The 19,082-nt window shown below is 39.6% G+C and overlaps 1 protein-coding gene across 1 annotated transcript; it reads left to right on the forward strand.

Moving 5' to 3' along the window:
- The first annotated feature begins 3,469 nt into the window (after positions 1–3,469).
- On the forward strand, positions 3,470–18,979 carry MINAR2 (membrane integral NOTCH2 associated receptor 2). Its single transcript, XM_077138032.1, has 3 exons — positions 3,470–3,634; positions 15,574–15,801; positions 18,782–18,979. Exons 1-3 carry the CDS (start codon positions 3,470–3,472, stop codon positions 18,959–18,961), a joined length of 573 nt encoding a protein of 190 aa, XP_076994147.1. The 3' UTR covers positions 18,962–18,979.
- The last annotated feature ends 103 nt before the right edge of the window (positions 18,980–19,082 follow it).

Here is a 19,082-nt window from a genome sequence, read left to right on the forward strand (position 1 = left end):
ATCCATCTTCTGCATAGGACAAATAGGCAAAAGTCTAGTTTTCATTCAAATTGTTAGTTACTCCTAGCCGCTTAACAAACACATTGAATTCAGAATCGATGTTTAGTGTACCCATATAAAAATAATTTTTAAAAGCAGACTATCCAACATTGTATTCTTTCTATCCTAAGCTAACACTGGTAAGAAACACAGGCATACATATACTCTGAATTTCAATATGAAATGGTAAAATTTTGCAATTCCTTTTATATGTATGGTAAGTACCACATCAAAAGTCACAAAAGTTACACTTGTCACCTGTCTTGGATCTTCCAGGGTTTGAATCTGGATATGAATTTAGAAGAAATGGTAGGTGGTAGGAATGGGTCTTGAGGAACATCAGAAGTCCAGTTCACAAGGTTCTATTTTCAGAGCAGCCATAGGAGCTTTCTGGTTCCCAGCCCAGACCTTGAGCTCTGAATTTGCATCCCCAAGCTTGTCATTTTCTTTCTCTAAATTCCCTAGCTCATTTAGAAGCAGTTAGTCAACTCCACATTCATTCATTTATTACTTTTGAAAAAATGTTCCAATGAAGCAGCTACTTGCCAACCCAGAGACTTCTATAGATATCTAAATGCAGGTGACTGCATTTAAGTGACTATTGGCAAGAGTTTATGTAACCATTTGCCATAGCATGTCATGGGTGATCGGTGTGTCATTTTCCTGTGGCAACAGCTCATTAATACCTTTTAATCTAGTCATATCAGAGAACTTATTCCAGATTCCTTTTTTAAGCTCTGTCTCCTGGAAACAATTCGATGCCAGTGTTTGTCAGGGTTTAGTCAGCAGAGAAGTGCCTCGATGCATGCCATGGGATTAGAGTTGAGCATACAGCGGTGGGGGTGGGCCTGGGGAAGTGAAGGTCCATAGGAAAGATTGGAGAATCAAAGGCATCTTCAACCAATCAGTCTGAACAGTCAGGCGCAGCCACCTAAGTATGGCTACGAAGGGGGAATTTAGCAGAGATGTCTATGGGACACCACGGCCTCTTTAATTCCGTTTTGGGGACATGGCTTAGGGATCTGAGGTTGCTGCTGCTCAGTAAACCAGAGTTGGCAAGAAGAAATGGATATGGAGCCCAGGAGAGGAAGATTAAGCTGGAACCTGCCTGTCACCTATGCCTCTGTCTGTCACTGCCTCTGACTGCCACAAAAAGACTTTCAGATTAATGGACGCAGCTTCAGTTTGGCCTTCCAAACCTCATGTAACTCCCTCTCTTGGCCAACTCTAACCCAGAATCACACAGGGAAGGGGATTCTGGGAAATATGGTGTCCATTTTAACTATGGATGGTTATTCTATGGGTTTAATTTTTAATTTTTGCTTAATTTGCTTTATATTGAGGTCAACTGAAATGAAAACCCAAGTTCTTATGCATGCCTAAAATAATAGGGAACCTTTTTGTAGAACTTAATATATATTAGGCATCTTTTAAGCATTTTATCTATCTCCCCACACCATGTGGAAGCTACTGAATTATCAATTTCCAACCGCTTCTTTAGGGCCTGAGACTTGACTCAGGTGGGGACAGGGCCATCCAATAGGAGTGCTCTATTTTAATGTATCATCTCGTGTAGGGCATCATAAAAGAAAAGAAATAGGAAACAAATTATCAAACGAAGGATAGTAAAATGAGGGTATGAACAAAACATTCTAAAGTTTAAAGGAGGAGAAATCCTAGCATCTAGAGAAAGTATGGGAAGGTTTTATGAAAGGCAAGGGATTAGAGATGGCTTAGGAAGGTTGGTTAGGGGGTGGTCCAGGAAGAGTCCGACATGGGCAAAGGCTTAGGTTTGCTTTGCTTTGGTTATGGTTATGGGGGTACGGTGGGGGCAGGAGACTACAGCTTCATTTCCTGATTGTCAATCATGTAGGTTACTACAGGGAGAGTAGCATGAGAAATGTGGACAGATGGTATTGGGTGAGGGGTAAATAAAAGATGGCGGGAGCACATGGAGTCTTTCAGACTGAACTTGTAAATGAAAAGAGGCAGGAAGCAAACCTCTGGGCATCTAGGCATGGTGAGTGAGTCTACAGGAAGGGCGCCTAAGGAAAACTGAAGGCTCATTTCACCTACCTCATACTTTGGCTAAGGAAAAGGCCTAATCAAATATATTTGGATCTAGATTCTGTGTCTCTGCTTGCCAATATAGAGAGCCAAAGACAAGTAAGGTTCTTCTTGAAGATGTGTGTTATTCCCCAAAGAATCTTTGAGGAAAAGCAAAAAGCTTGAGAAATATTTGTTGGTTAGATGTATTCTAACAGCAGCCAGAAAAATCCAGAATGTACCAAGCATATGCGCATACACATAACACACTTGATTCTTGAAACACTTTTCATTTAACTGTTTCGTTAGTAACTGTCATGATGAAGTACCTCTTACAGTCTCCATTAAATGTGCTGATAAAACCACCCCGATATATTTCAAATATTGTAACAAAGTGATAATGTTTAGATGCAAAATTTTTGTACCGAAAATGTTAAGTGCTTAATCCAGTTTTATAACTTAAGTATGACAGATTTTTTTTTTAAACACACACTTTCATGCTTCTCTCCATAAAGAAGGCACGTACTCTCTGGCGTCTTACTTGATTCAAGCACATCCTGGCTGCTGATTTTTGTAAGCCATATAGCACTCCTTTGAAATCTGGTACTGATACCTTCCACATGCAACCCTGGGAGAGAGCCCTTCCTGCTGAAGCAGAAGGTTTGTAGCGATTGCAAAAATAACAGACAACTTATGTATTTTAGAAACTGTCAGTGTATCTGTCTTCTTACAAGTAGGAAGGCTTCTAAACCTAAATTACACCAAATTACTGGCAGTAAATTACTATAGCAAACTCTAAAGCAAATTCTCCCCCATTTCCCCACTCAGAATGGAATGTAAACACAGTAAGGTTTCACATTACCTTGAGACTCCGGAAGTCAAAACACAAGAAGAAACCGGACCCTGGCTGTCACCTGTGGGGCTGCACAGGCAGGGCCACCAGCTGTGTTAGCTCAGCAATATTCAGAGAGAACAATTAAGTAATACTTCTCAACAGGTGACTCTGTTTCATGTGCTCCAAATTGTGGGCAGTGACACGGAGGCGACACAGCCTTTATGCAAAAAATGATGACCTCCCCCCCCTCTCTTGAATGGGGAGCTGTTGGGGGCCACACATATTTAATGTCTAACATTTTAGTAATTTTGACGAGTGCAACTCCATCTGTGCCGTTTAGAGTACCTCGAACGTACCCCCTCTAAGGGCAGGTGCTGCGGCGTTGCCGTGCGCTGCTGTGACATTTGGAGAGCGGCTTCTCGGGACCTGATGTGCACCAGGGAGACTCGGTATCAGGTGCCAGTTGGGGCAACCTCAGGCTCATTAATAATAAAGCTGACAGGAGCTGCTCCACCTGCCTTTTATTTTCCACTGTAGACGTAGGGAGACATGGATCTCTCCGTTTTGCCAAATAACAACCATCCTGACAAATTCCTGCAGCTTGATGTGAAGTCTCTCATGAGGAGCTCAAGCCTTCTTCAGGCAGGCGTGGCGAGGTTTCCTGGTGGACGTCACCCCGCTGCACAACACTGGCAAAACCTCGTCTATTCCCAGGTGAGATCTAGGGGCACATAATTATGGGAACAGAGGCTTGTTTCCTTCCCACTGTCTGCCATCTCGTTACTGGTACAGGAAAGGGTGCAGTGAACAGGGCTGGCTCTTCCAGCATAGACAACATCTTTCTCTCGCCTTCGTCTAAGAAGGATTTCTCTAACATTTTGTAAAATGTGTGGGTTCTCCCGCATCTCCATTCCCCTCCAAACACTAGCTTCTTGACGGTCCTCATGTTAGATTTTGCACAACTCTTTTTTATTCCTTCCCTTCAGAATTTTTTAAACCAATTATTTCATTTGCAAATAAGGCTTTAGAGAAAAAAAAGCATGAAAACTACTGCCTGTATCTTTTGGTGTCATTTAATCATAAAGCATTAGGAACTTACATTGTGGGCTAATGCACAGTCTCTGAAATAGCTAGAGACTGCTTTTCCCTTGCTTAGACAAGCTCCCTTTCATTTCATACAGGGAAGACTCGGCAAGAGAACAATGGAAACCTAATGACTGCCATCTCTAGGGAAAGCAAATCCAGGAAACTCTCTGCCCTGGATAGGTGCTATCTATTTTTTTTTTTCAAGATACTCTTCTTTCCCGCAAGTGTCCATGTGGGCAAGTTATGCCAATCAGTCTCTCCAACCCAATCCATACTTTCTTTCTTGTGTTTTTCTTTTGCCTCTTCCCTCTTTTTACTGACAAGAAGAGAAGGATAAAACTGATGAGTTCCATATGCTGGAATAAACATAAAGGCACTGACTGTTGCACAGCTAATGAAACAGGAATAATCTTTGTTTTAAGATGAGAGGGCTAATGGGGTTATGGGTTAGTCAATTTAGAAACAGGAAGAAGCATTTCATTTCAGACCAGATGTGACTGACCTACAAACCCCTGCAAGTTATTAAATCCTTTGGAGTAGTTCAAATTCCCTGGACAGAAATTTGTTTTCTTTTAAGAAACAGTTGCTGCTCATGAATTCTGGTGTAAAGCGATTCCTTTGTGGTGTGTTTGTGGGCTCTTTGGGGCCTTTATCATGAGATCATTCAAAATTAAGTACACTCAAATGATTATGTAAGTGTTTCCTCCACCTATAAGGGTTTTAATTTATTCCCATTGTAAGGCAGCCTATTATGATCACTGGACTTTTGAATTTTGCATTTCCCTTTTATAATCCTCAGAACCCTTCTTTCCTGCCATACATACCAGTTTTGTTGTTGTTGTTGTGTTTTGTTTAGTTTTAAGTTAAATGGAATGAAATTTTTCCTTTTTATTCTTTATTGTTTGTATCATGGAATAAAATGACTCAAAGATCAGTTCAGAAAACCTTGGCCCTCCTATGCTGTGAAGTTTAGTCTAAGAAAACATGTCCAAAAATTCTTTTAATTTTGGAACACATCGATCCAACAGCTTTTGTTTGGTACTAGACTTGACCTATTTCCTTCATGTGGAACTTAACAGTTCAAAGTTCCATTGAATGTTGTTCCTAAACCTGAATTCAATACAAATTGCTAAAAGGCATATTTTTTGACAGGCCTTGGTGTTTTGAATAGTTATCCAAGGAAAAATAAGGAGGTAGAAATCTGTTTGGTTATGTCTTTGACTATGCGTCTGTCATTGGTAATTGTGAACTTCGAAGAAACTTGATTTCATTATTCTTTGCCCATAAAAGGAAATGTTAAATAACTGCCTGAAGGCCACTGTACTACTGAAGTAATGCATGAGGGGAATAAATCAATTACAAGTTCAAGCCCATAGGTATAACACAAACTGTGGGTAAAAGCAACAATTATATTCATTATTTCAGATTGCAATACATCAATAAATAATTCTCTCCTTGGGTGGATTGTAAGATCTGGGAATGATATATTCACTGGACTGAAAAAAATAACCCTAAAAGAAGTGGGCATCTGAAAGTTCTAAGTCTTCGTAATGGCACCTGGAAGAAGGCACTGACCACAGAGTTCTTGGGGGATGCATACAGTGGCATTTATGATATCATTCTTTATTTAAAACCCTCACTCTGTAGGAAAGTCATTAAATCAATGGGAAGAGCATAGCATAAAGAGGTAAGAAACTCAGTTTTCAGGTTCAAATCCACCTTTATGCTAGTTTGAGACATCTATTATATGGCCCTTCATCAGTCCCTGCCTCAGTATTTCCACTAACATAACTAGAATAATATTCATTCTACCTGTGCCTCTCAAAACGAGTGAGAAAATAAAATAATATGTAATAAAGCAATTGAGAGGCAGGGTTTCCTACAAGAGTTCAAGAAATATATTCTATGTAAGTGTCAATAGGCACTAAAATTCCAAAATGTGTTGAAGTTATTCTTTCATTAGAATTGGAAAACAGCAGATAATATCACTTCCATTTTCTGGTTTCCACTGTGGACAGAGGTGTGTGTGTGTGTTTGGGGAAGACAGGAAAGGGACATGTTCAGTGTGCCCGTCAAGCTGTGTAGGAACCGAGTAGTGGATTTGTACTCAGTGAAATCCACACAAACATCAATGGGTCCAAAATCAACCAGCGGCGCATCGTATTTAGGGTTCAGACTGCCTCGTGGAATGACAGAGGACTTAGCCTGCAAACGTTGCCTTCCAGGTTGGTAGGAGAGCGGCAGTTGTAAGAGAGATCTACTAGATCCCAAATATGAAGTTTAATACCTAAATGTGCACGTCATATCAACGTTTTTCTCTCCTCATCTTTTTTTTTTGATTCACATTCTACTTTCAGAGGAAATTCTCTGAGCCATTTTTAAGTGAGCCTAAGCAACACTGTAGAATATAAAAAACTACGCATGCATGTTCTCAGCCGTATCAGTTTCCCCAGGACACTGTCAGTTCCATTCTGTGCAGATGCTGAGGTCTTCCACATTTTCAGGGAGAAGGTAAGAGCACAATATTTCTTGCCTCCACTATATTTATACTCTTACAGTTTTTCACTAAAAAAAAATAATAAAGAAGCTTCACAAAAAATTTTCATCTCAATTCAATGAACAGATTTTTCTCCAAATCCAGTGTTTCTTCTGGTTATTGAAATGATTTGGGACAAGTATCTGATGAAGACGTTTGGAATTGCATTCCGAATATTCCTGTTAACCATCACAGAACAGGATAATGAAAGGGAAAAGCTGATTGCTTTATAGTTTAAATGAGAAAATGTTTTTTCAGTTATTGTCTTGGGCCTTAGTTCTTCTTCTGAATAGTAGTCAGATTCCAGAAATTTTTCAGACCAACCTTGTTTCCTGGCTGCCATAACATCTCTTTCAGAACTGAGAGCATTCCAGATTAAACCTGTGATCTGAGACAAAAAGCCACACGTGAGAGGCTGCTCTTCCCTTCATTTCTAAGCAATGCAATTTATTCTTTTAATTTCCTAGCCTTATATCTCTCTTAGCCCCTTAAATTCTGATGTCTCTTCTTTCTATCTCAGTTTTTTTCTACAACTGCACTTTTAAACAATCTGCCCTTGAACACATCATGACTTCCTAAGAATGTCTCTTTCCATTTTGAAAAGAAGAGCCCCACTTATACACTAATGCTCCATTTTTAAGCTTGTGCTTGTGAAGATGTCATGGGACTTTGCAGGTACTTAAATGATTATCTAGGAAGCATATTAAGGAGTATCAACAAATTGTTTGGGTTTTAACTGCAAATATCAGAACATGATTTGGCAGATTTCTCCCACATTTGTGTGGCTCACAAAATCACCAGTAGAACCAGGGAATTGGGCTTGGTCAGCATGCTGACAGAAACAACACTCCGATTGTCCCAGCATACAGCTCACAGACTAGACCCCAATGCCTCTGGCACTAAAGCATGTAGGAAAGACCCCCAGCATGTTTCATGACCACGTGTGGCATTCCAGAGCTCTGGGCACATGCAGGGGAAGGCGGAGGTACCTTGGGTTCCAGGAGAGGCTTGTGGGGGCTTTGTCTGAGGGTTTGGTGTTTATGCTGAATATTTTGAGGAGGTCAGTGAAGAATTTTATGCAAGAGAATCACATCATCAAATGTGCATTTTATAAAGATAACTACGCTACCAATCTGGAAAACTGGAATTATGGTCAGTGGGAGCTGATTCTCAGGAAGTTTGTCCACAGTGTGTGTACGCACTGGAGATACAAGCAAAATGTTTGTTTGCATTACGATGCGCTAGGGATTACACTGTATCGACATCAACCCGTGGGAAAATGGGTATCTTTCTAATCTCGCTTCTTCCCATCCATGAACACGATATGTCTTTCCATTTACTCAGTTCGCCCTTTCAATTATGTTTTGCCATTTTCCATGCAGAAGTTTTGCATGTAATTCATAAGGTTTATATCTAAATGCATGTATTATTTATTGCCCTTGAAAGTAGAATCTTTCAAACTATGTTGATAATGGAATATTTTTCAAGTGTGCTATCGATTATTAAATACTGATTTTAAATCCATAGAATGTGTTAAAATCTTATTTTATTTTAATTGTAAATATTCCTGTGTTCTCCATTTGCATAATCATGTCATCCACAGTTTGGTTTCATTATTTAAAATTCTTATTCCGCTTATGTATTTATTTTTCTATTTTTATTGCATTACTTAGGGTTTCTGCTGCAATATTATATGGACTTGGTGATTGTTGGCATACTTGTCTTAATTCTGAAAGTAAAATAAACACTTCTAATATTTCACCATTAAGTAAACCGTGTACTGGAAGTTTGGGGCAGGTTTTTTGGATTAGCTTAAGGAAATTCCCTGCTATTTCTAGTTTGTTGAGAGAGGTTGCCTTGATTATGTTTGAGTATTATTAAAATATTTTTTCTGAGTCTACTGCAGAATTTAAATAGTTTTTTTCCTATTAATGTGGTGAATTATAGTAATAGATCTTTAAACATTAAATCATCCTATTTCCTGTTATTAAATCTGTCTTGATCCTGGTATGTATAATTTGTATATATGGTAGGATTTTGTGTAGCAATGCTTTATGATTTTTGCACTTATGTTTATAAGAGAAATTGGCCTATTTTTTTTGTCAGGGCTCTCCAGGGAAACAGAACTTACAGAATATATACATACATTTTCCAAATATTGGAAGATTTTTTATAGGAATTGTCTCAAGCTATTGTGGGGATGGACAACTCCTAATTCCTTAGGGCAGGTCACAAGCTGAGAACTCTAAAGGTTTTCCATGAATTCCCCAGGAGAAGCTGGCTGGCTGAAGTAGAGATGGAAATTCTTCCTTCAGACTGCAGAAATCATCACTTCTCCCTTCAAAACCTTCAGTTGATTGGATGAGACTTCTCCCATTGCTAAGGCAACTCCTTAGTTAACTGTAGATTTAATCAGTCATCGATGCAATCAACTTACTGATGGTTCAGATCCAGGAAATAGCTTCATGGTAATAATCAAGTGGCTGCTTGTGTGACCCAACAACTAGACACCATCAAGGTGATGTGAAGGTGGCACATGAACTTGACTATCACAGCCTGTGATTCCACTGTATTCTACTGCCCATGTCTGGACTTTATACCGTCTTAAAAAATGTGTGTGTGTGTGGAGGTGGGGGAGTGTTTGTTCCTTCTTTTTTGGAAAAGCTTGACTAAAATAGAAATGATCTCTTTCCAGAATATCTGATAGAATTTAATGGCAAAAACTTGGGTGTGGGTAGATATGAAGCTATTGATTCACTTAGTTTAATTATCACAGGTCTACTAAGAATTTTCTTTTTTTCTTATTTAAGTTTGGGAAGTTATGTGAGAAATGGCTTGATTGCATATAAGATTTTAAAGCATTTCTAAGTATTCTCTTGTTACGTATCTTAATTTCTGTTGTGTCTCTTTTTCATGTACTCTTTACATTTATAACACTGTAGATTTGTCTTTCTTTTTTATTTCCTGAGAAATATTGCCAGAGATGTTTTCAATTTTTTTTATAATCAATTCAAAGAGTTTTCAAATTTGTTGATCCGCTCATTCGCATTTTTTTGTATTTTTTTATTAATTAAAAAAAGAAAAGAAATTAACACAACATTTAGAAATCATTCCATTCTACATATGCACTCAGTAATTCTTAGTATCATCACATAGATGCATGATCATCATTTCCTAGTACATTTGCATCGATTTAGGAAAAGAACTAGCAAAACAGCAGAAAAAGATATAGAATGTCAATATAGAGAAGAAAATTAAAATAATAATAATAAAAAAATATATATATAAAAGGAAAAAGAAAAACACAAAAACAAAAGATACAAACAAACAAACAAACAAAAAAACTATAGTTCAGGTGCAGCTTCATTCAGTGTTTTAACATAGTTACATTACAATTAGGTATTATTGTGCTGTCCATTTTTGAGTTTTTGTATCTAGTCCTGTTGCACAGTCTGTATCCCTTCAGCTTCAATTACCCATTATCTTACCCTGTTTCTAACTCCTGCTGGTCTCTGTTACCAATGATATATTCCAAGTTGATTCTCAAATGTCGGTTCACATCAGTGGGACCATACAGTATTTGTCCTTTAGTTTTTGGCTAGACTCACTCAGCATAATGTTCTCTAGGCCCATCCATGTTATTAAATGCTTCATGAGTTTAGTCTGTCTTAAAGCTGCACAATATTCCATCGTAGGTATACACCACAGTTCACTTAGCCACTCGTCCGTCGACGGACACTTTGGCCGTCTCCATCTCTTTGCAACTGTAAACAATGCTGCTATAAACACTGGTGTGCAAATGTCTGTCTGTGTCTTTGCCCTTAAGTCCTTTGAGTAGATACCTAGCAGTGGTATTGCTGGGTCGTAATCCATTCTGCCAGTCTATGTCTTTTGATTGGGGAATTCAGTCCATTAACTTTTAGTGTTATTACTGTTTGGATAATATTTTCCTCTACCATTTTGGCTTTTGTATTATATATATCATATCTGATTTTCCTTCTTTCTACACTTTACTCCATACCTCTCTCTTCTGTCTTTTTGTATCTGACTCTAGTGCTCCCTTTAGTATTTCTTGCAGAGCTGGTCTCTTGGTAACAAATTCTCTCAGTGACTTTTTGTCTATAAATGTTTTAATTTCTCCTTCATTTTTGAAGGACAATTTTGCTGGATATAGGAGTCTTGGTTGGCAGTTTTTCTCTTTTAGTATTTTAAATATATCATCCCACTGTCTTCTAGCTTCCATGGTTTCTGCTGAGAAATCTACACATAGTCTTATTGGGTTTCCCTTGTATGTGACGGATTGTTTTTCTCTTGCTGCTTTCAAGATCCTCTCTTTCTCTTTGACCTCTGACATTCTAACTAGTAAGTGTCTTGGAGAACGCCTATTTGGGTCTAATCTCTTTGGGGTATGCTGCACTTCTTGGATCTGTAATTTTAGGTCTTTCATAAGAGTTGGGAAATTTTCAGTGATAATTTCTTCCATTAGTTTTTCTCCTCCTTTTCCCTTCTCTTCTCCTTCTGGGACACCCACAACACGTATATTTGTGCGCTTCATATTGTCATTCAATTCCCTGATCCCCTGCTCAAGTTTTTCCATTCTTTTCCCTATAGTTTCTGTTTCTTTTTGGAATTCAGATGTTCCATCCTCCAGTTCACTAATTGTAGCTTCTGTCTCTTTAAATCTACCATTGAAGGTATCCATTGTTTTTTCCATCTTTTCTACTTTGTCCTTCACTCCCATAAGTTCTGTGATTTGTTTTTTCAGATTTTCTATTTCTTCTTTTTGTTCAGCCCATGTCTTCTTCATGTCCTCCCTCAATTTATTGATTTGGTTTTTGAAGAGATTTTCCATTTCTGTTCGTATATTCAGCATTAGTTGTCTCAGCTCCTGTATCTCATTTGAACTATTGGTTTGTTCCTTTGACTGGGCCATATCTTCAATTTTCCGAGCGTCATCCATTATTTTCTGCTGGTGTCTGGGCATTTGATCAGATTTCCCTGGGTGTGGGACCCAGCTGGTTGAAAGGTTTTTCTGTGAAATCTCTGGGCTCTGTTTTTCTTTTCCTGCCCAGTAGGTGGCGCTCGTGGCGCTCGTCTGTCTGTGGGTCCCACCAGTAAAAGATGCTGTGGCTCCTTTAACTTGCCAATCTGAATCTCGCAGTCGGCCCGGGAAACCGCGTGTGGAGGGGGGGGTCGCTGGCCACCGCGGCTTGGGGGAGTACCGGTCCAAATTGCCCAGCTGGCCCGAGACGCCAAGCATGGCAGGAGGGCCCCGCTATCCAATGTTCCCAGTCGGACCGGGGAGCCACGTGCGTGGAGGGGACCCCAGTCACCAGCCGCCCCGGCCCGGGAAAGCACACGCCCCTCGGGTATCTCACCGCAGCGGATTCTCCCTGCCCGTTCAGCCGTTCCAGAATGGGGTACGCTGTCTTTTTGGTCTCTGTCGTGGCTCCGGGAGCTGTTTCGTATTGTTTCTGTTTCTTTAGTTGCTGTTCTGGAGGAGGAACTAAGACCCGCGCGTCTTACTAAGCCGCCATCTTCTCCGGAACCGCTCATTTGCATTTTGTTTCTAAAGTGATGTCTGCTTCTATATTTATCATTTCATTTTGACTTCTTTATTAGATTTACACTGTGCCTTTGTTTTTAATTCATTGAATTAGGTACATCATTCTTCTTTTATAGCGTGAGCATATATGCCTATAATATTCTTGTAAAATATCACTTCAGCTCCAGCTAATGATTTTATAATGTAGCGTTTTTAGTTTCATGGTGTCCTAAAATTTTAATTTCCATGATTATTACTTTGAAATGTGTTTCTAAATTTCTATCAATATGTGGTATTTTTAGTTATCTTTTTGGTATTGATTTATAGATTTCTAACTACATTATCTCTGGTCAAATTCGATCCATATAATATTGAGACTTTAAAATGTGTTTTAGAGTCTAGCACATTATCAACTTTTGTAAATGTGCAGCATATGTTAAGAAAAAGCTGCATTTTCAACGTTTTAATACAGATATGTGTATGTATGTTCTGGTTTGCTAATGCTGTTGAAATGCGCTATACCAGAAATGGATTGGCTTTTACAAAGGTTACAAATCAACAGTTCTAAGGCTATAAAAGTGTCCAAATGAAGGCATCCTTGACTCCGAAGAAAGACCACCAGCATCTGGAACATCTCCGTCAGCTGGGAAGGCGCGTGGCTGGCATTGGTTGGTCCTTGTTCCCAGTTGGTTGCTTTCGGTGTCTGACTCAGGTGACTTTCTCTCTAAGTGTCCATGGGTTCTCACATAGCTTCTTGAGGGCAAACTCTGGATTTCATCTCTTAGCTTAGCATCTCCAAACATCCATGTCTGGGTTTTATATCTCTGTTCTCTGTGTTGGCTCTGTGCTCTATTTTTTTCTGCTGTTGATGCTCTTCAGAGAGGGCTCCAATAAAAGGATTAAGACTGAATGGGTGTGGTCACATCTCCATGGGAACAACCCAATCAAAAAGCCCCACCCACAATTGGTCTGCCTCCACAAGACTGGATTAGAAGAACATAGCTTTTCTAGGGTATGTAACAGTTTCAAACCAGCACAATGTATATGTCATTTAATCAAACATTGATTTTCTTCTTTAAATCTTTTTCCTTGAAAAGTTTTGCCTGCTTAGTAAAGATTATATGTATAAATTTCTCATTGTTATTATATGTATAAATTTCTCATTTGCTATTATTATAAAGTTTGGCTTTATAAATTGAGTCTGTTTTAGCAAACTCATATAAGTTTAGAAGTATTATATTTTACCAATGATGTTTACCTTTATTCACTTATATCTAACAATGTCTTTTACCTCAAAGTCTGTCTGTCTAGTCTGACAGATTATAGTGTTTTTAGTCAGAATAAGCTAAATTACATTGTAGAAATAAGTTCCTCAAATTCTTAGTGACTTACAATAAAATTTCTCTCTCATTCGTACAAGATCTGATATGGGTTGCATGAATGTTCTAGGAAACTCACTTCCGAGTCAACCAGTCACTATAAACTTTCTTGGACTAGGATTATAAATAATAAGTAAATTCTTCTTTTCTAAATGAGAAAAGTGAGAGTCAGCAACAAATAATCCAAAACCACTGTAAAGTCCCACGGGGAAGAGTTTCAAGGACATGGCATAGAAAAAAAGGGCTGGAATATAGCTCTGATTATCTGCTGCCTTCTATTTGTACTTTTTCTCTCTTTTATGTATTCTAAAACAGTGTTTTTGTTTGTCTCTTTCTTGACTTCTGAAAGTGTGTTTTCCTCATATGTAGAACTTTCTTATTTAAGAATCTCAGTCAATAGTCTAGCAGCCAAGGAACCTGACAAAGCCAGTGTGTCAATGTCACAGAATCATCCTTCTTCAAAGATGATGATATGTCTAGCCTTGAAGAAGAAAAAAATGAGTCAGAATTATGCTAAGCTCAAACCATCTAAATTTCATGTGAAACTGTTTTTCGCTCAGTTCAGAAACAAAACTTATGAGACCATCCATCTTCCCGACAAATCTAAGTCAAGAATATTTTTTATTTAATTGAAAACTTTAATGTTATATAAATTGATCTTGAGCATATAAACAATCTATTAAAGTCAGAGAGGATCTCTGTGTTTCACATACTCTTTAAGTGTGTGAAAAAAAAGTGTGGATTAAATGAGGGGCACCAAGGCAAAAGAGACTGAAAACGTTTTTATCTCTAGATGACCTTTTTCTTTGGCCTACCAGCTATGTGAGAAGGAAACAATGTGTAACACTGGTTTGCAACTTTAGCTTATATAAATATATATTTAATGTGACCTGTGCATTCCGATAGACGCCAAGGAACTCAGTGTGCTGATGATGATAAATATGACTTAGAAGAATATTAATTTTATAAACCTTCTAGTTTAGGAACACTGAACTATGCGTTACACATTTATCAAAACTATTTATGTAAATGCGTGAAATGTGTCACCCTTTTAAGAATTAAACCTAGATTTTCTGAGATTCTACCTAGGTAGAATGTCTCTCCCTTGATGCCCCATGATAAGTGAAGCATTTTTTTACAAGCTTTTGTTACTTGTTAATTTACATTTGACCAATCAACAAATTTTATTTTATTTTTCCTTCATGGCAGCTGTCATAAGAAAAAGCAAAAGCAAAGTATAATTGTGAAGGTCAAGCCAGATACAGAAAATGCAGATCATTCCATTTGAGCAAAATGCAAACAAATACCCACTAACTTGTGCTGTTAGAATTGGGGACACTGATTAACCTTGGGCAAGGGGGGTGGTGACAGAAGGGGGCATAAGGGCTGCTGGCGATATCCTGTTTCTTGGTCTAAGTTGAATATTGGTTTTATTTATTTTGCAAAAATTCATTGAGCTATATATTTATGATGCATCATTTTCTATATGTATATAATACTTTAATTAAAGAGTTTTAAAAATCTGAAAGTAAGCACTAAAGCCTTCTAGCTAGTCTGTAGACAGATACAGAAATGCAATGCTAAGTTAGTCCAGTATTCAAAGCTGTCTGACATAAGAACCCCAAGAGACTAATTGTGAAATTTCACAGTTATTTTCTATAACAGTCAGGGCATGCCTATAAAATGTCTTTTAATCATGACTTTACTGGATGAATACAGTAATGTTAAATATTAGATTTACCAGTCATAGAATGTACATAGAGGGAGAAAGACAATGTCATTAAATTTCAGTTCGAGCAAGCTGGGAAAGAATTGGCTTTGTTCAGAATTCTATTTGCATTAGAGGACAGTGCTCTTTCCATGCAGCTATAAAAGGGCATTTGAGTTAGTGATGATTAAAGCTAAACAAGATCACATACAAAGATCTCAAACAATGGTAACACTCAAGGTCAAAACTGATTCTTGAATCCTTTCCTCATTTCTTGTCCTGATCTGTTGGATTTCCAGGCAGAGTCAGCACATTTTCAGGGCTTGTTATCTCCTATTGCATTCTCTACCATGAGAAGGTCCATTGTAAGAGAAGCCTTTTCTGTGTGCCTCCTAACAGAGAGAAAAGAAGACTAATGCTGCACAACCAGCTGAGGGGTCCAGCGTGAAGGGTCCCATGGCTGCTGATACCCCCCCACCGTCCCTGTCATCAGTTCTGAAGAATAACCCACTCTATGGTGACATAAGTTTGGAGGAAGCTATGAAAGAGAGGAAAAATAATCCTTCCTGGACTGTTGAGGACTACGACAAGCGTTCGCAGCACACACACCTCTCTGGCCATCTGAAGGTACTCAAGGCTAAGAATCACTTCCATGAATCAGTGAGGGCGATCAGTAAACCCTGAAAAAAAAGGTTGTTGAGGTGGCAAGTCACTGCTTGCACTGGGCACTCTTCACCAGGCGTGGACTCTCCAGATGTCAGGTCATTTGGGCCCTTGGCTTTCCTTTGTCCCTCCTAGTCAGTGTTTTTGTTTATTTATTTATTGTGAGTTTCACAGTTTCAGCATTTACTGATATCTGGTATCCTGTAGAGGGGGGAAAGGAAGGTTTTCAAGGATGGTAAAAAGTTACCAAAGCTGATTTGCAAGATGACTTCTGTTTTTCCCCAGTTTCGAGACCATCGATGCTCAGAAATAATGAAGAATTGATTCTGTACTCAACATTTATTCAAAAATAGGCATTGAATTGTTCTGTCTTAGGCACTGTAAAGGGAGCTCTCATCAAAGACCATTTTATTTCAAGCCTACTCAGTGATTTAAGACTGCAGATTTACATTTTGGTTCCTTTTTCTGTGCCTCAGTAACAAAACAAAACAAAAACATTTCAACAGAGGAAAAGTATGCAATGAACTCATTCCCCCAGCTTAAACCCAACTGGAGCCTCCCTCCCCCACTCCCCACCCCCAGCGTCCACCCACCACCTGAAAAGCAGAAGGGGGGGCGCTCTCTCCTGACTGGTCTAGATCCCCGCGTAGCCTTGGCTTGCTTCTGTCTGCCCTGGGGACGGAAAGGGCCGACGTTTCCCAAGTACCCTTCCTACAAGTGTGTACTTGGTCTAACCCCCAAGTCTTAAGTTCCTAAGGATTGTTTGTTGCTATTGGAGGAGATAGCACCACAGGCCCCTAGAAAACTACGTACACTTAAAATCTCAAATGTGTACTCCTTGAAATACCTTGCTGTTCAAAATCCTTGAAGTTTATTAATGAATATCTTAGTATATTTACTGTATCTCCTCCTTAAAGCCAACTGTCCTCTACAGAACTTTTCATACCAGATGCTCCTTCACAGGAGCAGTAATCCTGCATTCAAAAAATCAGAGATCTAAGTTTCAGGGCCTCTAATAAGTCACCTTCTGCCATTAGAGAATCTTTATTACTTATTACACAGACGTTTCTTGACCGTAGGCCAGGTTCTCTTTTCTTCCCTTTGCTGTTTACATGAATGCCAAGGGAGCTATAGAGAGGAATCCTACCGGCTGCCCTCTAAAAGTTCATCTAACTGAGCAAATAAATAAATCTAGCCCTAAATGAATAAATCTACCCACTCACCTCCAAGCGGTGGCTGCTGTGGTCTGTGACCCATCCACTGACCTCAGGATGACATTCCTCAGCCCTGACCTGGTGGGGAGCTTCTGGAAGCCATGACTTTTGTTTTTCTTAGAAACTTTCTCCATATTTCATTCATTGAACTCTTTTATCACCATCCCTATCCGTATTTCATAATTAGTAAACAGAACCCCCTTAACTTCTTTTCTGGAAATATGACATCCCTGTGGGCTATAAAAATATTAGATGCCTTTGGCCACTCCAATTTTTCAAATACTAAAGACAGTTTGGTTCTGTGTGAATGTCCCCAGTGATCTGGCACCAAAAGTCTAGTTACCGATGGTTTATAAAGCCGGAGAAGGGGGAAAGGGCCCCATATTTAATTGCCAAGGGAAATCATAAGCCAAATGTAAGAGATGGTCCCATCTCACTGGAAAACAGAGGCATTAGAGTTTCAAGGAAAAGACAAGCCCCTGACAAGGACACAAGCAAAATGAGGGATGAATGAGGTACAAGGGGATTTTTAAATTAGCCTTCAGCACAGGTCATCCAACTTTTATTTTACTTTAACCTCTTAGCTTTTCTTAAGCAAGAATAATCAGACTAGTAATGGCGCAATGGGTGATTCTCTTGCCATCACCAAAATCCATCTTGGTGCTTGCACATTCCCCTCCTCGAGACCCTTACACTTAAGCTAATTCTATGGCTATGGAAACTTGCTGTGCCACTTTAAGCCTGACTTTAAGTCCCCTGAGACTGAAGAGGCAGGCAGACGGGAAGTGCACTCCAAGCAATCACAGAAATTCAAGTGACAAATAGTGAAGCCTAAAGTAGATGTATGAAGGCAGAGAGTCAGCACTGACTGCAGATTTGTTACGTGCCTATTAAATGCCAGGCACAGCCACTGAAAACTGTGTAGCAGGAGATAAGAGAACAACAATTTTCAAGTGTGGACAAAAGGCTTTGCAGGTGATTTATTGGACACAAGCGATCAGGGTGAGTTGGCAACAGCTGTGTAGGGCTGAAAGGAAAGAGGAGGGTGAGAGAAACCGAGCCTGGGCAATGGAAGCCAATGTGGAAAGAGTGTACTGTGTCCTTTTCTCAGGGGTTCTAACAGTGCCAAAGTTTCTAGGCCCTGACGTTTGTCCTGCTGCACCCGTCTTCAAGGAAGACCAGCAGGGAAAGATTCTTGGAAGGGACTCTTGACTTTTGGTCATGGCCCCTACAACTGGAGCCAGTTCCAGGATTTACTGAAAACTTCACCAAATATGTGTATCCTTAGCAGCTAGATGAAACCAAACCCCAAAGGCTCACCTAAAACAAAGGATTCTAATTTCAACTCACTATCATGATTGGCATATACTGTTTACGAGATGTGAGAGGCACTCACTTTTTGAAACCACACCAGGATCTGTTGTATTACTGACCCCACCCCACCCCCCGAGGGCGAATGATTTAATAAACCGTGTGTGCCCCCTGATGGGTTGTCCTGCCGTCTTTCCGACCGGAACCGCAGGGGTCCAGGCTGGCCCCTGAGGGGTTGGCTGTGTGCTGACACTGTGCGGGGAACCCCATCCTCTTTTATTTCAGCCTTGGCCCTTCAGCCTTCCTCAGGATAGCGTGGGCTGTTCCTCCCTCTGACAGCGTCTTGTTCTGTTCTCTCAACTAAACTGAATCACTGATCGATTGTGATCGATTGTGATCTCCATCTCATTTTCTTCCAGGAAAATCCTAATGACCTACAGTTTTGGTTGGGAGAGTTGTACACGCCAGGGTTTGACACCTTACTGAAAAAGGAAGAGAAACAGGAGAAGCAATCCAAGTACTGCCGCCTTGGTCTGCTTTTGCTTCTTGTTGCCTGCATCTTGGTTTCCATAGCGACAATCAGCACTATCTTTACCTGAGAAAACTGCCACCGCCCCAGCCACCGTGCGGTTCTTAAAACCTTTCTAAATAAACATTCGCAGCCAAAAAAACAGGCGTGGGCAGTGGGTGTTGTGTTGTTAATTGGGCAGCTGTGGGGGT

The sequence above is a fragment of the Tamandua tetradactyla genome, chromosome 20, assembly GCF_023851605.1.
Source record: "Tamandua tetradactyla isolate mTamTet1 chromosome 20, mTamTet1.pri, whole genome shotgun sequence".
NCBI lineage: Eukaryota > Metazoa > Chordata > Mammalia > Pilosa > Myrmecophagidae > Tamandua > Tamandua tetradactyla.